General features: G+C 41.4%; 1 protein-coding gene across 1 annotated transcript in view; it reads left to right on the forward strand.

Moving 5' to 3' along the window:
• Window positions 1-19760, forward strand: part of PIGK (phosphatidylinositol glycan anchor biosynthesis class K) — a 382594-nt gene that overhangs the window by 94779 nt on the left and 268055 nt on the right. Inside the window, exon 3 of the mRNA XM_078645245.1 lies at window positions 6783-6874. Within this exon, the coding sequence (XP_078501371.1) occupies window positions 6783-6874 (92 nt within the window). The remainder of the gene's footprint in view (window positions 1-6782; window positions 6875-19760) is intronic.

The following is a 19760-nucleotide window of genomic DNA, read 5'->3' on the forward strand; positions in this document are numbered from 1 at the left end:
TGGTAAAAGTTACTTGGTTCTAGTTAATGATAAATGCGACAAAGTTCTCAACAAAGCACCTGGATGCGTAACGCAAAGTGAACAAAAGGCTTGCAAAAGGGGAGATGTGTCGGTTCCGTGATCGGGGAGAAATGATGCGTCGTGCCTCAATGCTTGCTCAGAGTAGGGAACGCTTCGTGAGCCTTACCGGTGCGGGGTTGATGCGTAGATTCTCGGCCTGCGGGCCCTTTGCTATGCGCAAGATGGCGCCTTGATGTGATGCGATGATCCGGTTGCGATGCTAGAACATGTGATGATGTGATGATGCTGCGTAGGCGCCCTGGCAGCCTTGCAATGACTCTTTACTTTGGAGCCGCGACAGGCCCTGTGACACGCTTCTCCGGTGATGCGTTGGCGGCTCTCTCGATGGCGTCACGCTTCTCCAGTGATGCGACAGCAGGCAGCTTTGACGAAGACACGCTTCCAGGGAGATGCGGCGAAGGCTTGCTTCTCCAACGATGCGACGATTTCAGCTGTGGCGGCGACACACTTCCTATCGATGCATCACGATTCCAGCTCCCAGCGACACTCAAATGTCTGGAGTTAGAATTCCCAGCAAGGAAATTCAGTGGGGAGCTGGAGATGAAGTCTTTTGTCCCTGAGACCTCAGCAGGAGGCAAGCACAGTTCAAGCCCTTGGAGAATATTCTGTAGATAATAAAAGTCCTTAAAAAGTTCCTTCTCCTTTCCTTGGCAATGAAACAACCACTGCAGGCCAACCCAGCAAACAGCACACTGGCAGAGGGGCAGTCAAACTCCTGCAGCTACCTTGGTTCTTCTCCTTGGCAAAAGGTTTCTTGTTCCAGAAGTGATCTCAAGTTCTTGGGACTGGGTCCCAATATTTATACCCCAAAATCCTTTGTTCTCTGAAGGCAAAGAGGCCTCTGCCTAGTCCAAACCAGTTCCTGAGCACTTTGCTTACATGGCTCTTTCTTTCCTTTCACTGTGCAGGGCAGAGACGTCCGACGCCCCACAGGAGGTCGAGCCAGCACAGGGGAGGGAAGGCCCAGCCCTATGCAGGTCCCAGGTGCACTTTGTTGACATGATTCCTTCTCTTCTTTCACAGGGCAGAGACATCAGACACACCACAGGATGTGGAGCCAGCATTGTAGAGGGAAGGCCCAGCCCTATGCAGGTCCCAGGTGCAACTCCTCCCTCCCACCTAGATGCAGATCTCTCTATTCACCACTGGGCTGCCAAAGCCTGTCTCCTGGAATCCCCCAGCCCTGTCTCCCACAAACTCCAGACAAGGAATACACAACCTAGTAGAGGCAGGTCTGGACATTTAGGCAAGAAAATACCTACTTTCTAAAAGTGGTATTTTCAAACACAGAATGTTAAAACAAACTTTACTAAAAGATATATTTTATCATTTTGAGTTCTGGCATACTAAATTTGAACTTCTACCATGTTCCCTGAGTCAGTTAAGATTATAAGAATGTAATAATCGTCACCTGGGCCCAGGATATCTTTCAGTAAGATTTAAGCCATACACCACAGTAAGAACACTGAGGTCCAGTACTGCAAGCCTGCTCAAGGTCCTGGCATTTAAACTATCTACCAGAGGCGGAAGATCGCCCACTGTTCTGGGAGCAAAGGCCTGGAATACTATGCCTGAGGAACTTCGAATAATTGAACAGGAGGGGCAGTTCAGGAAACTATTAAAGATGTGGATTTTATGAATATCTGATGCCTGCTGTCTAGACCTCATTTAGGTTTCGCTCTATATAGTTAATTCTCGTCACACACAGAGCCAAGAGACTCCGTTAGGAGTGGCAGTTGCGCTATAGAAAACCTACTTTTCATTTCATAATCTAACTGCCATTTTAGCCTATGGAGAACAAGTAGCCTTGCAATAATGAAAAACGAAAATGGCTGTAATTCACTATTAGGACATGCTACACACACCAGTGCATGTCCCACCTTATACTTACAATGCACCCTGCCCTTGGGCCTACCATAGGGGTGTCTGATATGAAGCAAAGGGGAGGTTTAGGAACTGGCAAGTGGGTGCACTTGGCCAAGTCGACATAGCAGTCACAGACTGCACACAGGCCTTGCAATGGAAGGCCTGAGACACACTTTACAAGCCACTTCTGTGGGTGGCACAACCAGTGCTGCAAGCCCACCAGCAGCATTTGATTTACAAGCCCTGGGCACACATGGTGCACTGTACTACAGTATGACAAGTAAATTAAATAACCCAATCATGGAATCACTAATTAGTACATCAATTTAACATAGGGAGCACTTGCACTGTGTCACTGATTAGCAGTGGTACAGTGCCCAAAGCATATAACCAGCAAAAACCTATCAAAACAGAGGAGGTAATCCGACAAAATGGAAGGGAGACTCACGCCAATGATGCCAGGTCTAACAGTCCAGAATTATATAGGGAAGAAAAAATGAAGAGCAGGATAGAACAAAGAAAAGGAAGCAAAGAGAGAAAAATAAAGTACTTTGAACAAGGAGAAAAAGGAATATGGTCAAAAAAGGAGAACATACCTAAAAAGACTTTGATGAGGGTGAGGGGGCGACCACATGGAAAAGACAGAACATGAGATCCTCAAAGGGGAACAAGGCGCAAGGAGTACGGTAGGATATGTAATGGAATACGAACACATGTACAACGAGAAAAAACAATGCCTGTAATAATAAAAACATCAAAGTAAGTTAACCTAAATAAGATGTATTAGCTAGCAGCATTACAATATCGTAAGGTTAAATTTGAGCACAGTAATGAGAACACAACAGTACCATCTTATCTATCAACTTTAGGTATGAAACATGTGAGAATAAAGACAAAGTTATTTCGATGATTTCGCTGGTATGCGATGTCCGTAGTCTCCACTCTACATGTTTCAAGGACAGCCTGTGGATGAGATGTGTCATGTTATTTTTTTGTGACAAGGATGGAAGAGCCCAAAATGAGCAATAAGAGAGCGGGGTGTTGGTTGCATACTTGAAAAGTCTCTTCGCTGGTCTGCCGTACTCTTAGCGTAGTCCTGGGAAAAGTAAATATTGTGCCATGACCATGAGATACGTTTTAGTTGCTTGGCAGCGGAAATGACCTGAATTAATTCAGTGTACTCTAAAAAAAAAAATCGAATAACTCCTCAAGGCTGTTTAGAAGTAGTAGAAATCATAGAGGGATGGCCTAACCTATGTGCTTGCTAGATATTAAGTGGTGGTCCTGCTAGTAAATTCAATAGCTGACGTAAAAAGGATTTCAAGAAAGAGAGAGAATGTGGCCCTTCTGACCCTCTCAGGGAGACCATATATTCGACATTGTTCCTTTTATTGCAATTTTCAAGGTCTTTGACCTGTTTCTGTAAGGTAGCTACCTGTGTTTGACGATAATTAATTGTGATAGAGGTTGGTTGAAGTTGGTGATTTGCTGTCCTGTAGTAGACTATCTCTGTTCTGTATGCCACCATTTGTATAGGGTAGTAGTGCCCTGATCTCTCCTAGCTGAAGATCCAGTTAAACACTGGGAAGAGACTTTGTAGTAGTTGGTGGTTCTTTTTCTAAGTCTTTTGATTGATGCCCTGCCTGGATTAGGCTGTGAAGAAATGGCTTGTAGGGATATTATTAGATTCTCACAGTTTGGCAAAATAATGGCACATATTTAATAGTATGCATTGAAATGACCCCTGTCTGCCAAGCGCCAGGGTTATTTCCTGGTAAAAGAAGTTGAAGAGCAGTTCAATTGAGGTGTGCCCATGTATACCAAATGTGCGCCATTTCATACACAAAATGGCAGAATGTTAGGTGTTAGAGATCTCCCAATCCCCCACACATCATGGAATGGTGGTCACTGCTCAACGAGATTCATGGTATGGAACTTGCTTTGGCCAGGCTCAGGGGCAATAAGTCCTTAGCTAAATTCGATAAGATCTGGGGGTCTTTTATTGGTTGAAAGGTATTCACTATCCAATGTTTGTGCAGTATATAAACTCTGATTCATGCTGTATGCCTGCAACGATACTAGCATTTAACTTGATTGGATTTGATTAGAATTTATTAATGATTCAATGTCCTTTCTGTTTATGATTAGATTTATTTTATTTGTTTCCTCTCTCGATATGCTTGTTTTCGTTTATACATTTATGCTTCCAGTGCTGCTAATAAAAAATGTTTTTAAAAAAGAGATCTCCACTGTGTGGTGCAGTTACAGCACACAACAGGCACTTATGCTGCTGCAACTGGTATTTCTGATAAGGTAGATCACTGATGCATCCCTGCTCACTGTGCCACCTGCCGGAGCCTCACAGGAACACCACCATCTTGTCGTAGCGTCAAGACTTGACCCTGTAGTGGCCCATTGTTGATGGATCCTTTCTTTATAAATTTTCAATTTTTGAAATGCATGGATTTTAATATCATCAAAGCTTTTACAAGCCAAAGTTCTGCACATCGATTTAATGCTGGAGATGTTTTGTATATATTAAGATTACTTCCACTAACACAGCATTAATGCATAGCCATGCTAATGCGTTGTGAAGAAAGAAATTATGTTTATTCATGTCTAGATTGATTATAGCTAATGTGGGGCTAAATTGCAAAATGTCTAGTGGTGTGGGCCATCTTGTTTGATGACGTGAGCATTTTATTTCCAAGCAAGCTGAAGTTCAAATTGTCGAATGTGATCTTTTTCTTTCTTTCCCATGTAAAGAAAAGTTCTCTTTGTGATTATTGAGAAATATCTTATTGACAAGCACAATTAATAGACACATGCAGTGTGCTGAGGAATTTGTGTATTTTATCTAATTACAGATACTGTATGTTTAAGGGATGCAGAGACTATGAGGACCTATTGAGTATATCATTGTATCATCTTGCTTTAACTTGATTGAACAGTCTTCTTGAGACCTGCTTGTTGGTTTGTAAATTGTTATAATGTGTTTGTTTTAGTTCAGAACTGAATTGAGCAGAGTTCAGAATTGGAATAGAGTGGAGCAGGAGACTTTAGCGTACTCTATCAGTTAGAGGACTGACTTTCCAATTTCCTTATCTCCGAGGTAACCCCATGCTGGATTGTTCCCTCATTTCTATGACTTTGATAATTTGATTTTCATATTTTTAAAGCATAAACATCCTGATTGAAATTTGTTTCTAACTTGATTTTGCCATTTGTAAGCCATTAACTTTGAATAAACTTTAAAGGTTTACAACTGAATATGCTTGGTCCTTCTTGTGAAGCCTAATGTGTTTCACATATTAATGAAAATATTTCATTTGTTGACCAAGCTCAAGAGGGAGAGAAGTAAAAATTCCTTAGGGTATTAACACCGCTCCCGGACCATCCAAAGTAGCTCTTTATACCCTGCAAATTTTTCACTAAGAAAGGCGCTAAAAATGCTTTTTGCAGACGATAAATCATTGAACAAGATCATGAGAGGAGAGCTTTCAATATCTTTTCTTAATACGAATCAACAGCAAGTAAAAATATCATTCCATCCCTGCTGTGCAATAGGACAATCAATCGACATATGAAACAGTTGTATTTTCGGAATTATATCTCTCATCATTTCTAATTTAGTGATTAGTTCATATTAATATTTTTTATCATAGTTTAGTAAAATTTGAAGACTATCCGTTGTTGAGTCTAACTTGTTCCAGAGAGGGGCTGATATTTGAACTTTTCGTCATATGATACACCCACACTTTGTCAGTAATTACTAAATCTAATTTGTTGTTTTATTTTATTAATGCACAATATAACATTGATGCATTTGTAGATGTTAGAGGTAGAGAACATCTCCTGTGCTGGAGGAGATATCAGGCAGAAAGGTTGTTGTTCATGAGAATTACCAGACGAGGCCATATTATAAAGCGAAGCTTATGATAATTTAATATGTCTTCTTTAGTTAGGTGATAATTAGAAATAATGTATTTGAATAACATGACATGATTATTTTGATGCGACTGGCCAACCATAAAAATCCTATGTTTATTCCAAATTGGCCAGAATATATATTTTTCTTGGTTCGTGAAGTTTGAGTTGTTATGAAAAGTAGAGCTGCCAGTCTTTTTTAACTTATACACCACTTTAGACAGATTTAATTCAGTATAGTAAATTATATTTTACTGCTCGCAGTAACTAAATTAGGAGTCCTGCAGTAAAAACAATTTTCAAAAGCAAATTACCAGAATAATTTAAATGTATGTATATCCATTTGAGGGTGTATGATCTGTGGGAATTCAACCATTGTCTTATATAAAAAGGTATTCATGATTTATGGTATAACTTGTTGTCTAGAAATCCAAAATCTAATATTTAATCTGGTTTCAGATGGGCCACATTTATTTATTTGCTAGCACCTTATGTTTGTGATTCTCCTGTTTCAATACAATTGTTCTCTATTAAAGCGCTTCACTCTTCCTAAATTTAAATCCATGCTGTTTCCGATAATTAAAAATAAATCATCGTTGTGCATTCCACTGTGCTAAGAGTGTTTTTTTACTTTCAAATTTGTGTGCGATGGCTTGCTTTCTGTTGTTCTCATGACGAGACCGATTGACAACGTGTTGTAAAAGCTTAAAGCAGTACAAAACTCCCTACCTATTTATATTGGAAAATGATTCACTTGACAACATGCTATGAAGGTGCAACAGTATATGTTGTATTGCACAAATCGGACCACTCCTATTTAAAAAAAATTCATTGTTTGCCTCCCTGTTTGCAGTTGACACTGTTGTGAAATAGTATTGTCTTATATGTAAATATATTTGTTCTTGTAGGTTTGCACTTCACGTTTCTGGTTCAATTATCGTCATGTGGCTAATACACTGTCGGTCTACAGAAGTGTCAAGAGGCTGGGCATTCCTGATAGGTGAGAAATCAATAAAAAAAACAATGCATGCTAATGTTATGCTTGAGAAAAGTAAATCTACTTTGAATGCTACTACAACAATGTGTTATGTGCATGTATAAAAAGAACATGTGAATGTTTATCACTGTTGATTGTACGGACTGCTGTACTTGACCTGCTGGCAAAGGGTGACATTCTCGCCCCAGGTTTATTTTTCTCCAATGTAAGTGCCACTGGGGCAATCGCAACAGGGGCGACCCAATCAGAAAAGCGCAGCAAGTAGGATAAGCGTGATACGTGATTTTCAAATTTGTAGTACAAATTGCACTAGATGGCACAAGTTTTTATTTGTTTCAAAAATCTTTGTATTTAACAGTTGCTCAGTGCCTGGAAGTGGATCCAATCTTGCGTGAATAATTTGACACATCGTGAAGAAAAAGCACAACATCTTTGCGATCACAATTAATAGCAAACTGCTGTATAGATCACTTAAGTGCAGTTCAGATTTAGTGAAAGTACTATCTTCATCGGTCACCTACCTTGTCCCCAAAAGCCCTTCAACCTCCCTACGGTAACCATTCATGTCTCGCTGTAACGCCACCATTGGTTCCAAACTTTTTCATATTTTCTAGGACAGCCGTGACTTTGATAAATCACCTGCTCCGCTAGCTGACACCAGTCTAGATCATCTTCCCAATCCTGGACACTCAGTGCTCTGTTTACTCCTCGTGCCCTCACAATGTTTCTTTTAGCCACCCCAGCCACTAACATCAAACAGATCTTCAAGTATCTAGGCTACACTTCTTCTCCCGTTATGTGTAGTAAATGCTATCTGACCTCCAATGGTACCGAGAGACACGTGACTTTGGCCATAATTTGCACCACCCCCTTCCATTATTGCTGTATTATGAAGCATTCCCAGAGGCCCAGAGGATATGAAAGAAAGAGCCCACCATTCCACACCCTCTAGCGCAGAGAGCTGTGCCTTATTACCCCAAACGATGTAAAAGTGATCTAGAATAGTATGATCTATATAGTATCCTTAACTGTATTAGACAGAAGCGAGCTTGTATAGCAGCCTCTCTAGATGGCATGCGTTCTTGATCTTTGGAAATGTCATTAGAGGTCTAAATTTAAGTCACATTAAAATACTATTGCTAATATGTATTCCATGATTAAATAACTGAAAGGCATGCTTTCTTGATTGAAAGCTGAGCCTGAAGGCTTTAATGCCACGTAATTACTTAATTATATCAAAGCATATAAAATCAAACGTTATAAGGGCACTGTAACCTACAGCTCAATGATTAGGCTGCATTGGTATTATGCAAGGGTCTGAATAATTGAAGCATCAACTTTTTTTTAAAGACCACATGGATGCCGAGTCCTGTCCAGCAGGCTTTGGACCACAGCACCGGTTAAAACAAGTTTATCAACAATGTTAAAGCATAATAACCTTGTGGTCATACCATCTGCAGATGGGCTTTTGCCGTTCTATTAATATTGTTTTAGATTGCTCTTGCTACTTACGTTTTTCAGTCTACAGGCGGTAAATAATGGGTGTAACTATTCTCCAGTTTCTTTGTACTCCATTCACATCCGGTTTAAGCTTCAATGGTTTTCCTCACTGACCCACCAGCTAAGAATGTTAATTTCAGTTGCCACCAAGCAGAATTATATTAGCATGAAACCAATAACCAGGGAAAAGCTCCCTAATCCGGAGCTTTTGTCAAAGCGTCAAAAAACTTGTTTTCCTCTCACACTAATCTGGAGCTTTTCTCAATCCCTTAAACGCTTTTTTCCTCTCACTTCTACAGTGGATGGATTCCAGTTCCTGGGGTGCAAGCTGTCAACATTCCCCATTGGTCTTTTGTAATATTTTGTTTTTCTGAACACTCTGTTGCCCAAATGTTACTTTGTCAAGTTCTTAAGCTCTTTGTATAACACACCTTTTTCCTGGTGGTTAGGTCAGCACTATATGAATCCCTCAATACATAATTAAATCAGCATGAGCATTTACCAGGTGTAACATAGCTAAAAAAAACATTCTGCTGCGAATATCAATGTAATTGTCTTTCAAATACTGAACAGCGAGGCTATAGTCTTGTCTACTCTCTAGTCTTGTTAGCTCCTTGTATTTCGTCTTGTTATCTTCTAAGAAAAATATAGTCATATTTATTGCATTTTGCAAATCATCCATGAAATTTGGGACACATAATTGTTTGTTAAATGGTGTATTTTTATTGGTACTATTTACTTGGAAGGATACATGAAGCATATCATACCTGTTGGATTTTTTGTTGTGGTGATAAAGCTGTACCGGTTTTGTCCTGTTGAAATGTAGTGAATGCCTGATTTCTAGGGTCGGAAAGAGGAGGCCATAGAAGGTGTTATAACAGATTTTTGTCACAACATACATAATTTATTGGTTTTGCCATAGTAATTTTAGGAATTAACAGCGAATTATAAGACGATTTCACCCTGTGGAAAATGCTTATCTGTACTTGAATTTCATTAACCATCTTTGAGAGAAAATTGTTTTTTCTCATGAATTTCTTATGGCAGTTATGGTTAGTGCCCCAGAATCTAAAAGGAGGACACACTTTCTGTAAATTAACAAATAGTTTCCTCATCCATATGAGGACAAACGAAGGATATGCTGAGTGATAGATTGGCTTCCAACAGCATAAGCAGTTTATGACGTGATTACTGATAGTTCTGCTGTAGCTTCGCCAAGGAGATCCACTAGAATGCTAAAATTCTGCATTCATGACAACCACAATGTACTCCTGAGCACCATATTGCTGGGAAAAGGCTTACTGTATTTAAAGTCTTTACTTTGGAGCAGGTTCTAGTAAGCAGGTAGTAAGGGGTTATGGTTATGGGTTTTTATTAATTGTTGACATAATATATTTTCAAGGGCTAAAATAGTTAACGAGAAAGACACCTACCTATAACCTGCATCCTTTGTCCATCTCTGTTTTCTAATACTAGCCTACCTTGCTGGCACTTACTATCTCATTAGTTTTAAAATAGTAACAACTTGGAAGAATAGTAGTTTTCTTAATCTTCACTTTCATTACATGGGAGTATATTTTTAGAAGTGCAGATGGATCTATTTAAAAATGATTTGTGCTCCTGAGTACCGAAATTCTCCAAATGAGTTTTGATGATCTGTTTTTCTCTTTACGTTTCCCACTTCCTATTATCTGTAGGTGCACCCCCTGCATGAACATGTTCTGGTTTAAAAATATTTGTCATTGCGAATTAAGTATAAAGCTTTAATGAAATATATTTCAAAATTAATATTAACTATATATTGAAAAGCCTCTTTGCAAGCCTTATAAACAACAATTTTAAACTGTAATTAATTAAAGCCTATTTGAAAATGAGTAACATTGTAAATCACATGAATAGTGTGACAACTATTTTAAAATATAGTGAAAACTCTCATGGAGTACACAATGTTCATAACTGGGAACACTTGAAATATATGATCGCAAAATATGGAAGGGACATTTCTTGGGGACTAGTCTATTTTAGGAACTTGTAGCATCAGAGATGAGAGCCCTTTTTATGAAGATTGTCATGCTACTGCCCGGGAATTGGAATGATTTTAAACTGTCTTTTTTCAAGCAGCACATTTTCTGAGATAAGTGAACACTCAAATTCTATATGAGAGTTCTACAGTTTAACAAAGAGCACTTATGGGAATATGGTGCAGTGATTTGTAAACTAATAAAGTAATGATTCTTGTCTCATGTACTAACTATGACTCTCCTGGGCAGATATTGGACAGATAGAGGCCAATGAGAATGCAGCATTATTATAAGCAGTTTTTATTGAGATTTTGCGGTGTTTGACATCGGCAAATACAGCATTTTAGGTAAGGAAGCAATCAACCACCGATAGTCTCATTACTACAGTGTTAGAAAAAATAAAAAGTTGCAGGAATCATTAACTTAACAATGAATGCGAAGAGGAAAATAGTAGCCATTGCCGGGAAATAGTTTCTTGTGTGTTCTTTGTATATTAACAAAAGAAAAGTGCAATGACTCGTTTTAAACTATGAGTGAGGAGTCATTGAACTGTGTGCATCTGCTCAGTGTGTTGCTGTCACTTGAATTACCCTGAGTATCCTATTCGGATAGGAGTAACCCAGTAGAGATTAATAAATTATGCCTCGGTCAACTAGTGGGGAAGGCTGTAGATTGGGGAAGAGTTCAGGGTTGGGGGGCATAACCAGGTAGAGATACTAGAGGCTTCACTAGGTTGATGTAGAGAGGGGTTAATGGAGATGTGGCCCGATGGGCTATGATAGCGGTGGCGATTATGAGAGCCGGCACCAGATGGAGCTTTGTTCGACATGTTCCGATACCACTAGGGGGCAGAGAGGAGGGGAGAGGCAGGGGGATTTGTTTAGTACACATGGTGAACGGGGCTACGCAGAGTCTGGGACCATTGTATACCATCAGTGACTCCAGGGTATTAGGGTACTCCAGGGACTAGAGGTCACAGGGAGGTGCGGAGAGGAGTGTCTTCCTTGGTCCGTTCCTAAACTGTATAAGCATGGTGTCCCAGGCTGCCGCTATGGGGCATCTGCCTATTTGGCGGGCTTCCTCCCATCGTAATGCGGAGCTTTCCACTTCATGCCAACGAAGTACCGTCCTGTGCCACCGGGGAAGAGCTGGGGATTAGTTGAGCTCTCCAGCGCATTTTTAGGAGGAGCTTAGCCAACAGGAGGGCAAGGTTGGCAAAGCATACCCTCAACTTCTGATACTTCCTCCTAGGGAAAATCCCTAGGGCCATAGCCTTCCTGGAGTTTAATGGTGTAAGTTCTGTGACTTGGCCAGTGAAGCATGTATGTCGTGCTAGAAACGTGCTCTACTCTGGCATGACCAAAGCATGTGTTGGAAGATGGCCGCTTGGGCATGGCATCTAGGGCAAGTGGGATTGGCCGTGGGGAACATGCGGTTTAGCCAGGAAGGTGTGAGATATGCCATATGGAGGATCATGTATTGGATGTTTTTAAAATGAGCATTCCTGGAGATGGCCTGGAGGGACTCTAGAACTTTAGATCCTTCGGGGTCATGGAAAGGTCAAGCCACGTCTTCTTCCCAAAAGTGCCGAAGGTGCGTCAGTGGGGTCCTTGTGTGCTGCCTGATAGCTTTATTTACCCATGTGATGAGGTATCGTCCCTGTTCCCATAATGTATAAAGTATGTATCACCGCGTGAGTAGGTGGTTCTACATCTATCTCACCCAAAGCAATCAAAGCGCCACTAGCAGCTGTCTGTTTGTTAAGAACTGACTTGGGGAAATGTTGTAATTTTGGCATAGTTGATGGAACTTGAGGATCTGGCCATTGTGAAAGAGGTCACCCACTGTGTTTAAGGAGTAATCGTGCCACACTCATAACTGTTTGACAGTGAAGGGCCCTATGGTTCCTGGTAGGCCCTGGAGAGTGATAGCAGGAGAGTAGGGGAGTACCGGTTTCATCAGCTGGGAAACCCTGCTTAGGCATTTCCGGGCAACCCACATGTAAAGGGACCAAGAGCATTATGTCTTGATGGTTGGGTAGAATTTTGATGGTGTACAGCTATCTGATTTGCAGTGATGGTTTTAACTCCAGTTGACTCTTTAACACCTCTATGCTCATTTACTTCACTGTGCTTCATATGAAAGTCTTTAAATTCATCAGCTCCTATTCCAGCAAAATGGCTATCAGGAGCCTTATGTTTGTGTTACAGAATGTTAGCACTCCAGTTGTTCATTAGAACTTCTTGGTAGAGCTACAGTAGACCGACCACAAAGGAGTCAAATGACCAACTCCTACTAGTTTTGGAAGTACATGCAATACTTTTTACTGACGTGGATGAGGAACATATTTGAGAATTGTCAGAAACCATTTTCTAGGGCTACAGTGCCAGCAGGAGTTGCTGAACTCAAATGCAGAGTTTGTGGCCTTTTACTGCTGTTGTACAAGGGTCTGACCTACTTATGGAACCTGGGTAACTGGGACAGCACTTGACTCTCAATGGTAGCGCGGGACAAGCAGTTCAAGCCTCTTAGAGGAGTAGGTAGGTGTGAGGCTTACACAGACGTAAGACTCAAAGTTCTAACAGTAACAGCAATAAGTTGATTGTCCAGGCAAATACTTGCTTTTATGAAAAAAGTTGCATTTTAAAATAATCACAGAAAACATAAAGGCAACACAATAAATATCCACGGTCTGTTTATGCCAGTACACTAGCATTATCTTGGGTGGATTCCCACGGCCCTCTGTCCCATTTAGTGAGGCTTATCATTCCCCATTCTATAATGAAGGTGACTTTCAGATTGGCCTACGCTAGTCAACACGTGATACAGTTTAATTTTGACCTCCAGAGTCAATTTCAACAGTTCTATGCTCTAAATTTGTGTAAGTTCCCAACAGGCCTGCCGCCTTGAACAATTTTACCTGACCTGATGGCAGCTGGCACGTGCTGGAGGACCAGAACACCTCTCTGTGCGCTCTGTTCTCCCAATACTGAAGGTCCATGACCTCTTGCAGTCATTTCCCCAATGACGCGTCGGGCCACCTCAGTCTCCAGGCAGCCCGCATTGGTGTTCTATGACCTTTTCCGAGGCTCCTTGCCAATCAGTAAGTGTTTTTTACAGCAGCCTTGCCACAACTATCCAGGGAAACAGCCCTGCCTCCACAGTGGCCCCCACCTGGCTCACAGGTGTTGCCGACTTGTTCTACACACGGGCGACTGTCCATACGTCCCGGTGGCCCCGTCCTGACATACTGGGGTATGGGGTCTTATGATGTATATCAGTCCCTACTAGACGCCTCGTACTTCATTCACTGGAATTAACTTGGCAGGATCCCTGATGAGTCTTGCTCCCTCCACATGCTTTCATCCACCCCCTCTCAGGATCTACTAGTCTGGGCAGACATGCAGAAGGCTGGTGCTCCAGGCTCGGGGCAAGTGTTCTAGGTGATAGCTCCTCACTCAGCAGGGAGACTCTAAGACCTGGGTCCCTAGTCCTGGTTTCGGCCCTAGACGACTTGGTGATCCTATCTACCATTGATTACTATTGTTTAATAAAGTGTCAGACTTATACACTCTTTTAGACACAAATGTAATTTGGTGTCTGACCCTTAGAAATTTGGGTAGTGGGTGTAGATTCCTTTGACGTGCCCTCTCCTGTACCCTGTCTTCTAACAAGGGTTATTGTGCCACAGAAGACCCAAAACACAGGTTAAGGGAGTAATTGGGTATCACACCTGTCAGCCTCCAATGAAATACTTCTCATTAAGGTTCAAAGGCCTATACCTTCCCCTCTTTCATGATTAACTGGTGTTACAGTTCCAACCTAACCAGTCCCACCATCTCCCTGACAATGAGCGCAGGTCCCACTGACCAGTAAATGTTCCTGGAATAAAAGGGACCTTTGATGTGGAGATAGGATGCTCTGCTACCCTTCCTCCTCTGTGTATATTTCCACTCCATCCCTCGGGAATGTTATCAATCCACTTTTCGTTTTTTGAGGTTGCAGTCCTCACTTCCACTAGCTTTTTCAGGCCCTGGCTGTCCAAAATGGAACTCACAGGCACACATACATCCCAGCACACATATGCAAGTATTGCATGCTGTCTGGCGACATACACCTTCACCGCATAGGCCAAGGATGAGTTATGTATACATCAGCTGAACTTTACATGAGTGGGCCAGTAGGCACCACTCCAGTGACACAGATAAACAGTCCTGTTCACACTGCTGAGCACTGCTAAACACAAAATGGGTATGCTGCCACCACCTCACTCCTTTTGCTTAACTTCTTGTAAGGGCAATAGCCCTCTACCACTATGAGGGTAGCACTTGGTGCTTGGTCCTGAGCTAACCAAACTGCCTTACTGTCGGACAGGCATAGGTCATGGCATACACACATTATCTGTTTTAGCCAATGATCAAAAATAAGTACCAGGGATCCAGATATTCATGCAGCTGGGACAATTGGGACAGGGGTGCACATCCGTCATTATGCAAGGGACTTTCCATCCCAACAAGAGTTTATAAAACATGTTTGCTTATTTTGCTTTCTGGGGCTTCAACCATGACTCTAGACTAAAACAAACCCCCTCATTTTATTCATTTACGCCAGTCTCATCCAAGGAAACTATTTCAATTCTACATGTATTATTCCAACAACATGGCATTCAGAAGAAGATACTTGTGAATTTTTTGTACCCTTATTTTAGCTTTTGAAGCACCTTCCATAATCTCCATGAGAAAATTGCGAAAGGATACTTTTTTCATTCTTTCTTCATCAAATTTGTGGATATTATGAGTTATTTGAATATAACGTGAAAATTTGACTTACCAGGCCAATTTTCACATATATACCCAGGATGCTACCCAGACACATAGCCTGCTTGAAGAAGGTGAAATCTCTGGGTGGACTACGACAGTGTAGCGGTGTTTCTCCTAAACTCATAATTCTGGTGGGTCCGGTAACCGATATTACCAAGCCCATCAGAACTAATTGGCCACTCGAAATGAGAGCCTAGTTATTCCAAGCCGAATGGTTGTAACTTCTTAATGGTGTAGAGCTTTTGTTCACTGAGAGCGGGTCATCAGACTCTAGTAGTGGCAAAGTGAGAAGCACCCCGACTGCTCTGGCACTTATGTCAAAAGCCTTTGAATTAAGTTGATTGAGGAAGCTCAAGAACCGGAGCAGTTTCTTAGGATAACGTCCCATCACCTAAAATTTCGTTGGTTGAATTATGGATGTTAAATCTCTGTTAAGCTGTATACATGACTTTCCTATATGATTGCAATCTGTTCCCCTGCACATCGGAACATGTTTTGAGGCTGTCAGTTCCTTGCCAAACTGACTAGCTGTCACCCTGGCCTTACTCGCAGAACTATCTTCCCTACTTGTTACTAATCTCCAGTGATATTTGCAGTCTCAGAATGCTACTGGCTCTCTGACCTATGAAGAAACTAATGAGTTGCCGGTTCTGTTCTGGCAGTAAGAATGACCGTCTAGCCATCCTTTTAGACTGGGGCTACAGAACCTGGGGGTTCTCTTTAACAATTCATTAGCTGGCTGGTGATTCGTTATCCCACTGTGAGTAATCCTTTGTATCTTCCTATCAATCACCATTGGCCATTTTTGCATTGTCACTTGAATGCAAACTTCTTAAACATGGACAAGTGAGTAAGTGCCCCTATCTTTTACTGCAGTGACCATGGTGCCTCAATGGTTGTGACAAATCACAGGTGCCTCTCGTATGGGGCGTGAACCTTCCAAACTGCTCTGACCAACAGCATGCTCCAACGTGAATGCTCATTTGCAGGGCCATCCACTCCTTGCTGGCATTCTTCTTGATTCTCTTGCATCCTTGACTGTTCAGTGCGTCTTGTACTGGCCGCTTCCACTGTGGTGCCACCAGTATAGTGTCATTGATCTGCCACTCAAACATGGTCTTGGTAGCTTTTAGGGTACTGCAATGGGGGGTGTTGAGGTAGTTGTGCAGATATGCATGTACAACCCATTTGAAGTCCTCATTTCGATTCACACATATTCCTGGGGTCTTATTGTGAGTCCTTCTGAATTATTCCACTTCCCTGTTAGCTTGTGCCCAGTTAGGAGTGATTTAGAGCTGTAGAGTTCGTACATGGTGTAGATATGATTGAAACTCGTGACTGTGAAAATGAGAGAAGGATCACTATCAATTTTTTGAATGACCGGAATGCGGTAGGTGTCTGTTGTTTTTTCCATTTCTAGTTGAACACACTCCAGTGCTGTTGAGAACACTATTTCAGCTACTGAATACTTGATGCAGTCTGTGAGAACTAGGAGCTATAGTCTGTCTTGACACACCTTGCACTCACCACTGCTTCCCCTATGGGTCAATACATTTTGGGGAAACCAGACCTTTTCTTACAGCCTTACAGCCTTGCCTTTGCTTTCCCGTGATGGCCTTTGAGTCCACTCCTTGTTAGTTGTGCTCAATTAGCGGTTAGACGTGTTTCAGCTTTCACTGATTTTTATTCCAGAAAGGAATGTTTTTCATGAGTCGCTCTTTAAAGCTGCTATTTGTGTAGGCATTTATGTTGAGCTGTAACATCATTTACCTACAATAGCGATATTGCCATGGGGCACTCTGTTTGAGCCACAAAGTTTGCATGTTCTTCTATGGCCTTAGATTGCAAGGTGGCAGCATAGATTATTTAAAGACCACAGACAACCTGTACTTTTTCAATCGAGGAGACCATTTCAATGCATGATGGAGGGCATGGTGAGCTGCCTAGAAACAAAGGTTTTGGATTTTATGGTCTGTTATTTGTTGAAAATTGTGTCCAAATAGATACAAGTGGAAAGTGAACACAAACACGTTTTATGGTGAGAGCCTCCCTTTCAGTTAGAGAATATCTTGGTTCGGGGTCAGTCGACGTCCTGCTTGCAAAGGGGATTTGGGCCCAGCTGTCTCAATGTTTTTCCTGTGTGAGTACTACTCGTAGGCAACCTGGAACAACTGGTTAAGTTAAAAATACTTAATTGTGGAATGATGAACCATAGTTTCTTTTATCTTTTGTTACAATGATTGATGTGTGTCAAACTAAGTTCCACAAGACACAGCTTTGTCAAGTGGCAAAGTGGTTCGGTTCATTGTTGCTAAGTTTGGGATGAGCCGTCTGCAGTAGCTGTTCATGCCTAGGAAGTTACAGATTTTCAACACATTTCCAGTTCCAGTGCTCACTTCTTGATTTGAAAAGACATAACTGAAGAACTGAAATGAATTCTAACTTTCACAAACTTGTTCTTGTCTTGGTTTATACTGAATCTGCACTCAGTGAGCTTGAATCATGGTGCTTAGTTGATGGTGATACATATAAAATATGATTGTAGATATTCATGACTTAGTCACAGGCTTCCAGTGTTGCATTGTGGAAGAGCGTTACCTCATAGGAGATCTAGTCAAGTCCAGAAAGCTCAGCAATGTAATGACTTGATTTTGTAAAGGATCAGATGGTTGCAACCAGAACCACCTAATACTGTTGAGGTCTGCGAGGATGTAGTAATTTATTGGTCTTAAATGTATTTAAGAAAAACAATACTCTAAATCTAATTCATGAAATCTAATTCATGTTTGATCACAAAATCAAGCAAGCAGCAAAAATATTCTAAGTGCGAATTTGCAGTTTCAACAGACCAGTGCTTCACCATTGTGGCACACGATGCCAAATTTACTTCGATTTTGACCTTCTATTATACATTTTCTATAATGCAGCAAGTGGAGGACAGAACACATGGTACTAAACAAAACTTCAGATAGCTGCTAATGAGCAAGTGTCTAGCTCTTCTTGTAGGAAGAATGTGAGAAGACCTTGACGTTCTGATACAGTGGGGTTTGGTAGAAAAGCTGACTTCGCTAAATATGAAGTTCTCGCTTGTTTATGCCATCCTCCATTCAAGGTCACAGCTACGTGAGCAGTAAGGCTAAACATACACTGTAAACATGCAGTGTCCAACATCTGAATGCTAGATTGCAGTACATTTAAAATGCATGTTAATTAAGAAGGACTGTGATAGTACTTTAAGCAGGCGTAAAATTAGTTCACAGTTTTGTCTTTAAATTGCTTGGTTGGTAGCCTCATGTCCATAAATATTCGTATTGCCTCTGATTGTTTGGTCTTGAATGTTGGCACCATGAGCAACACTGACGCCGTTGGTCTAGAAACTTTCTTGATGACATTGAGACTTTCCAGATTCCGGAGTGCTGCTTCCAACAGAAGTCTCACAATGAGTGCTGCTATCCTTCAGTTCCTCACTGTGATTGAGTTGATGATCATTTTCAGTGTGTAATGGAAGGGTTTTTTCATTGAGGCAACCCAACCTCTTGCATAGGTGACCAAACTCTTGAAGTGCATTTTATTGCTAGAACCATTAACATTGTTTGCTAAGAATATTAGTCTCATTTCTTCAGCTGTAGCACGGATGAACAGCAGGCCGTTTCCTTTCTCAGTCTAGGTTCAGATGGTGACATCTCCCTAGTTCTAAATAAATCTGCAAGTAAAAGTGGTGTCAGCCCTGCACAGTGCACACAGTGGTCTTGGCATTTGCTGTGGCATATGTGTATCTCTTTAAAGTGTTTGTCTTTTTCCATCATGTTCACTGATGCTCCTCAGTCAATTAGCACTGTAGTTGTCAGTCCTTGAATCTGGACTTTGCTCATTGGGGAGTGTCTTCTTCCTATGGGTCACTGTAAGTGGGAGGTCTCAGTGTGTTTTGCCGATTCCTCAGTTTTCAGGTACTGCTTGGGAGCCACCTTCCTCTGTAGATATCTTCCTCATCATCCACCCATAAGATGTGAAGAGATTCAGCTTGCTGCAGTTTGCATACATGTTAACCTGAGTGGGGTAAGTGGTGCCAGGGTAAGATTTAGCACCTCAGTATTCACAGTTCATTCGATTTTGTGTGCTTCCACTCTTAGGTCTGGCTGCAAATATTAAATGGTTGTCTGCATCTGATGAAGTTGATAAATTCTGATTTAATGTTGCATGTTTAACTCGGTCTTACCCATTATCTTGGGTTTGGCAGACTTTATTTGCTCTGCTTAAACATCGTTTGTGTGATCTCCCAATTATTAATATCAAATCAAGGGTCATCTCAGGTTGTGCACCGAATTAGATGACAAAGAAGAGCTGACTTTCCATAATCTGTGATCATACCTGCAGGAGCTTCTGAACTTTCCTTGTGGAACATTCTTAATGACTCTCCCTCCCTTTGTTAGGTGTGTCTCGGTTAAAAACGTTCGTAATCTGGGTTGACCCAAGGGGTTCAAATGAGCTTCCAATACGGCTCTGGTGCCATAATAGTCACTCCCATCTTCCATAATGGAGAGAATTTGG

This window comes from Lissotriton helveticus, chromosome 1_1 (genome assembly GCF_964261635.1).
Source record: "Lissotriton helveticus chromosome 1_1, aLisHel1.1, whole genome shotgun sequence".
NCBI lineage: Eukaryota > Metazoa > Chordata > Amphibia > Caudata > Salamandridae > Lissotriton > Lissotriton helveticus.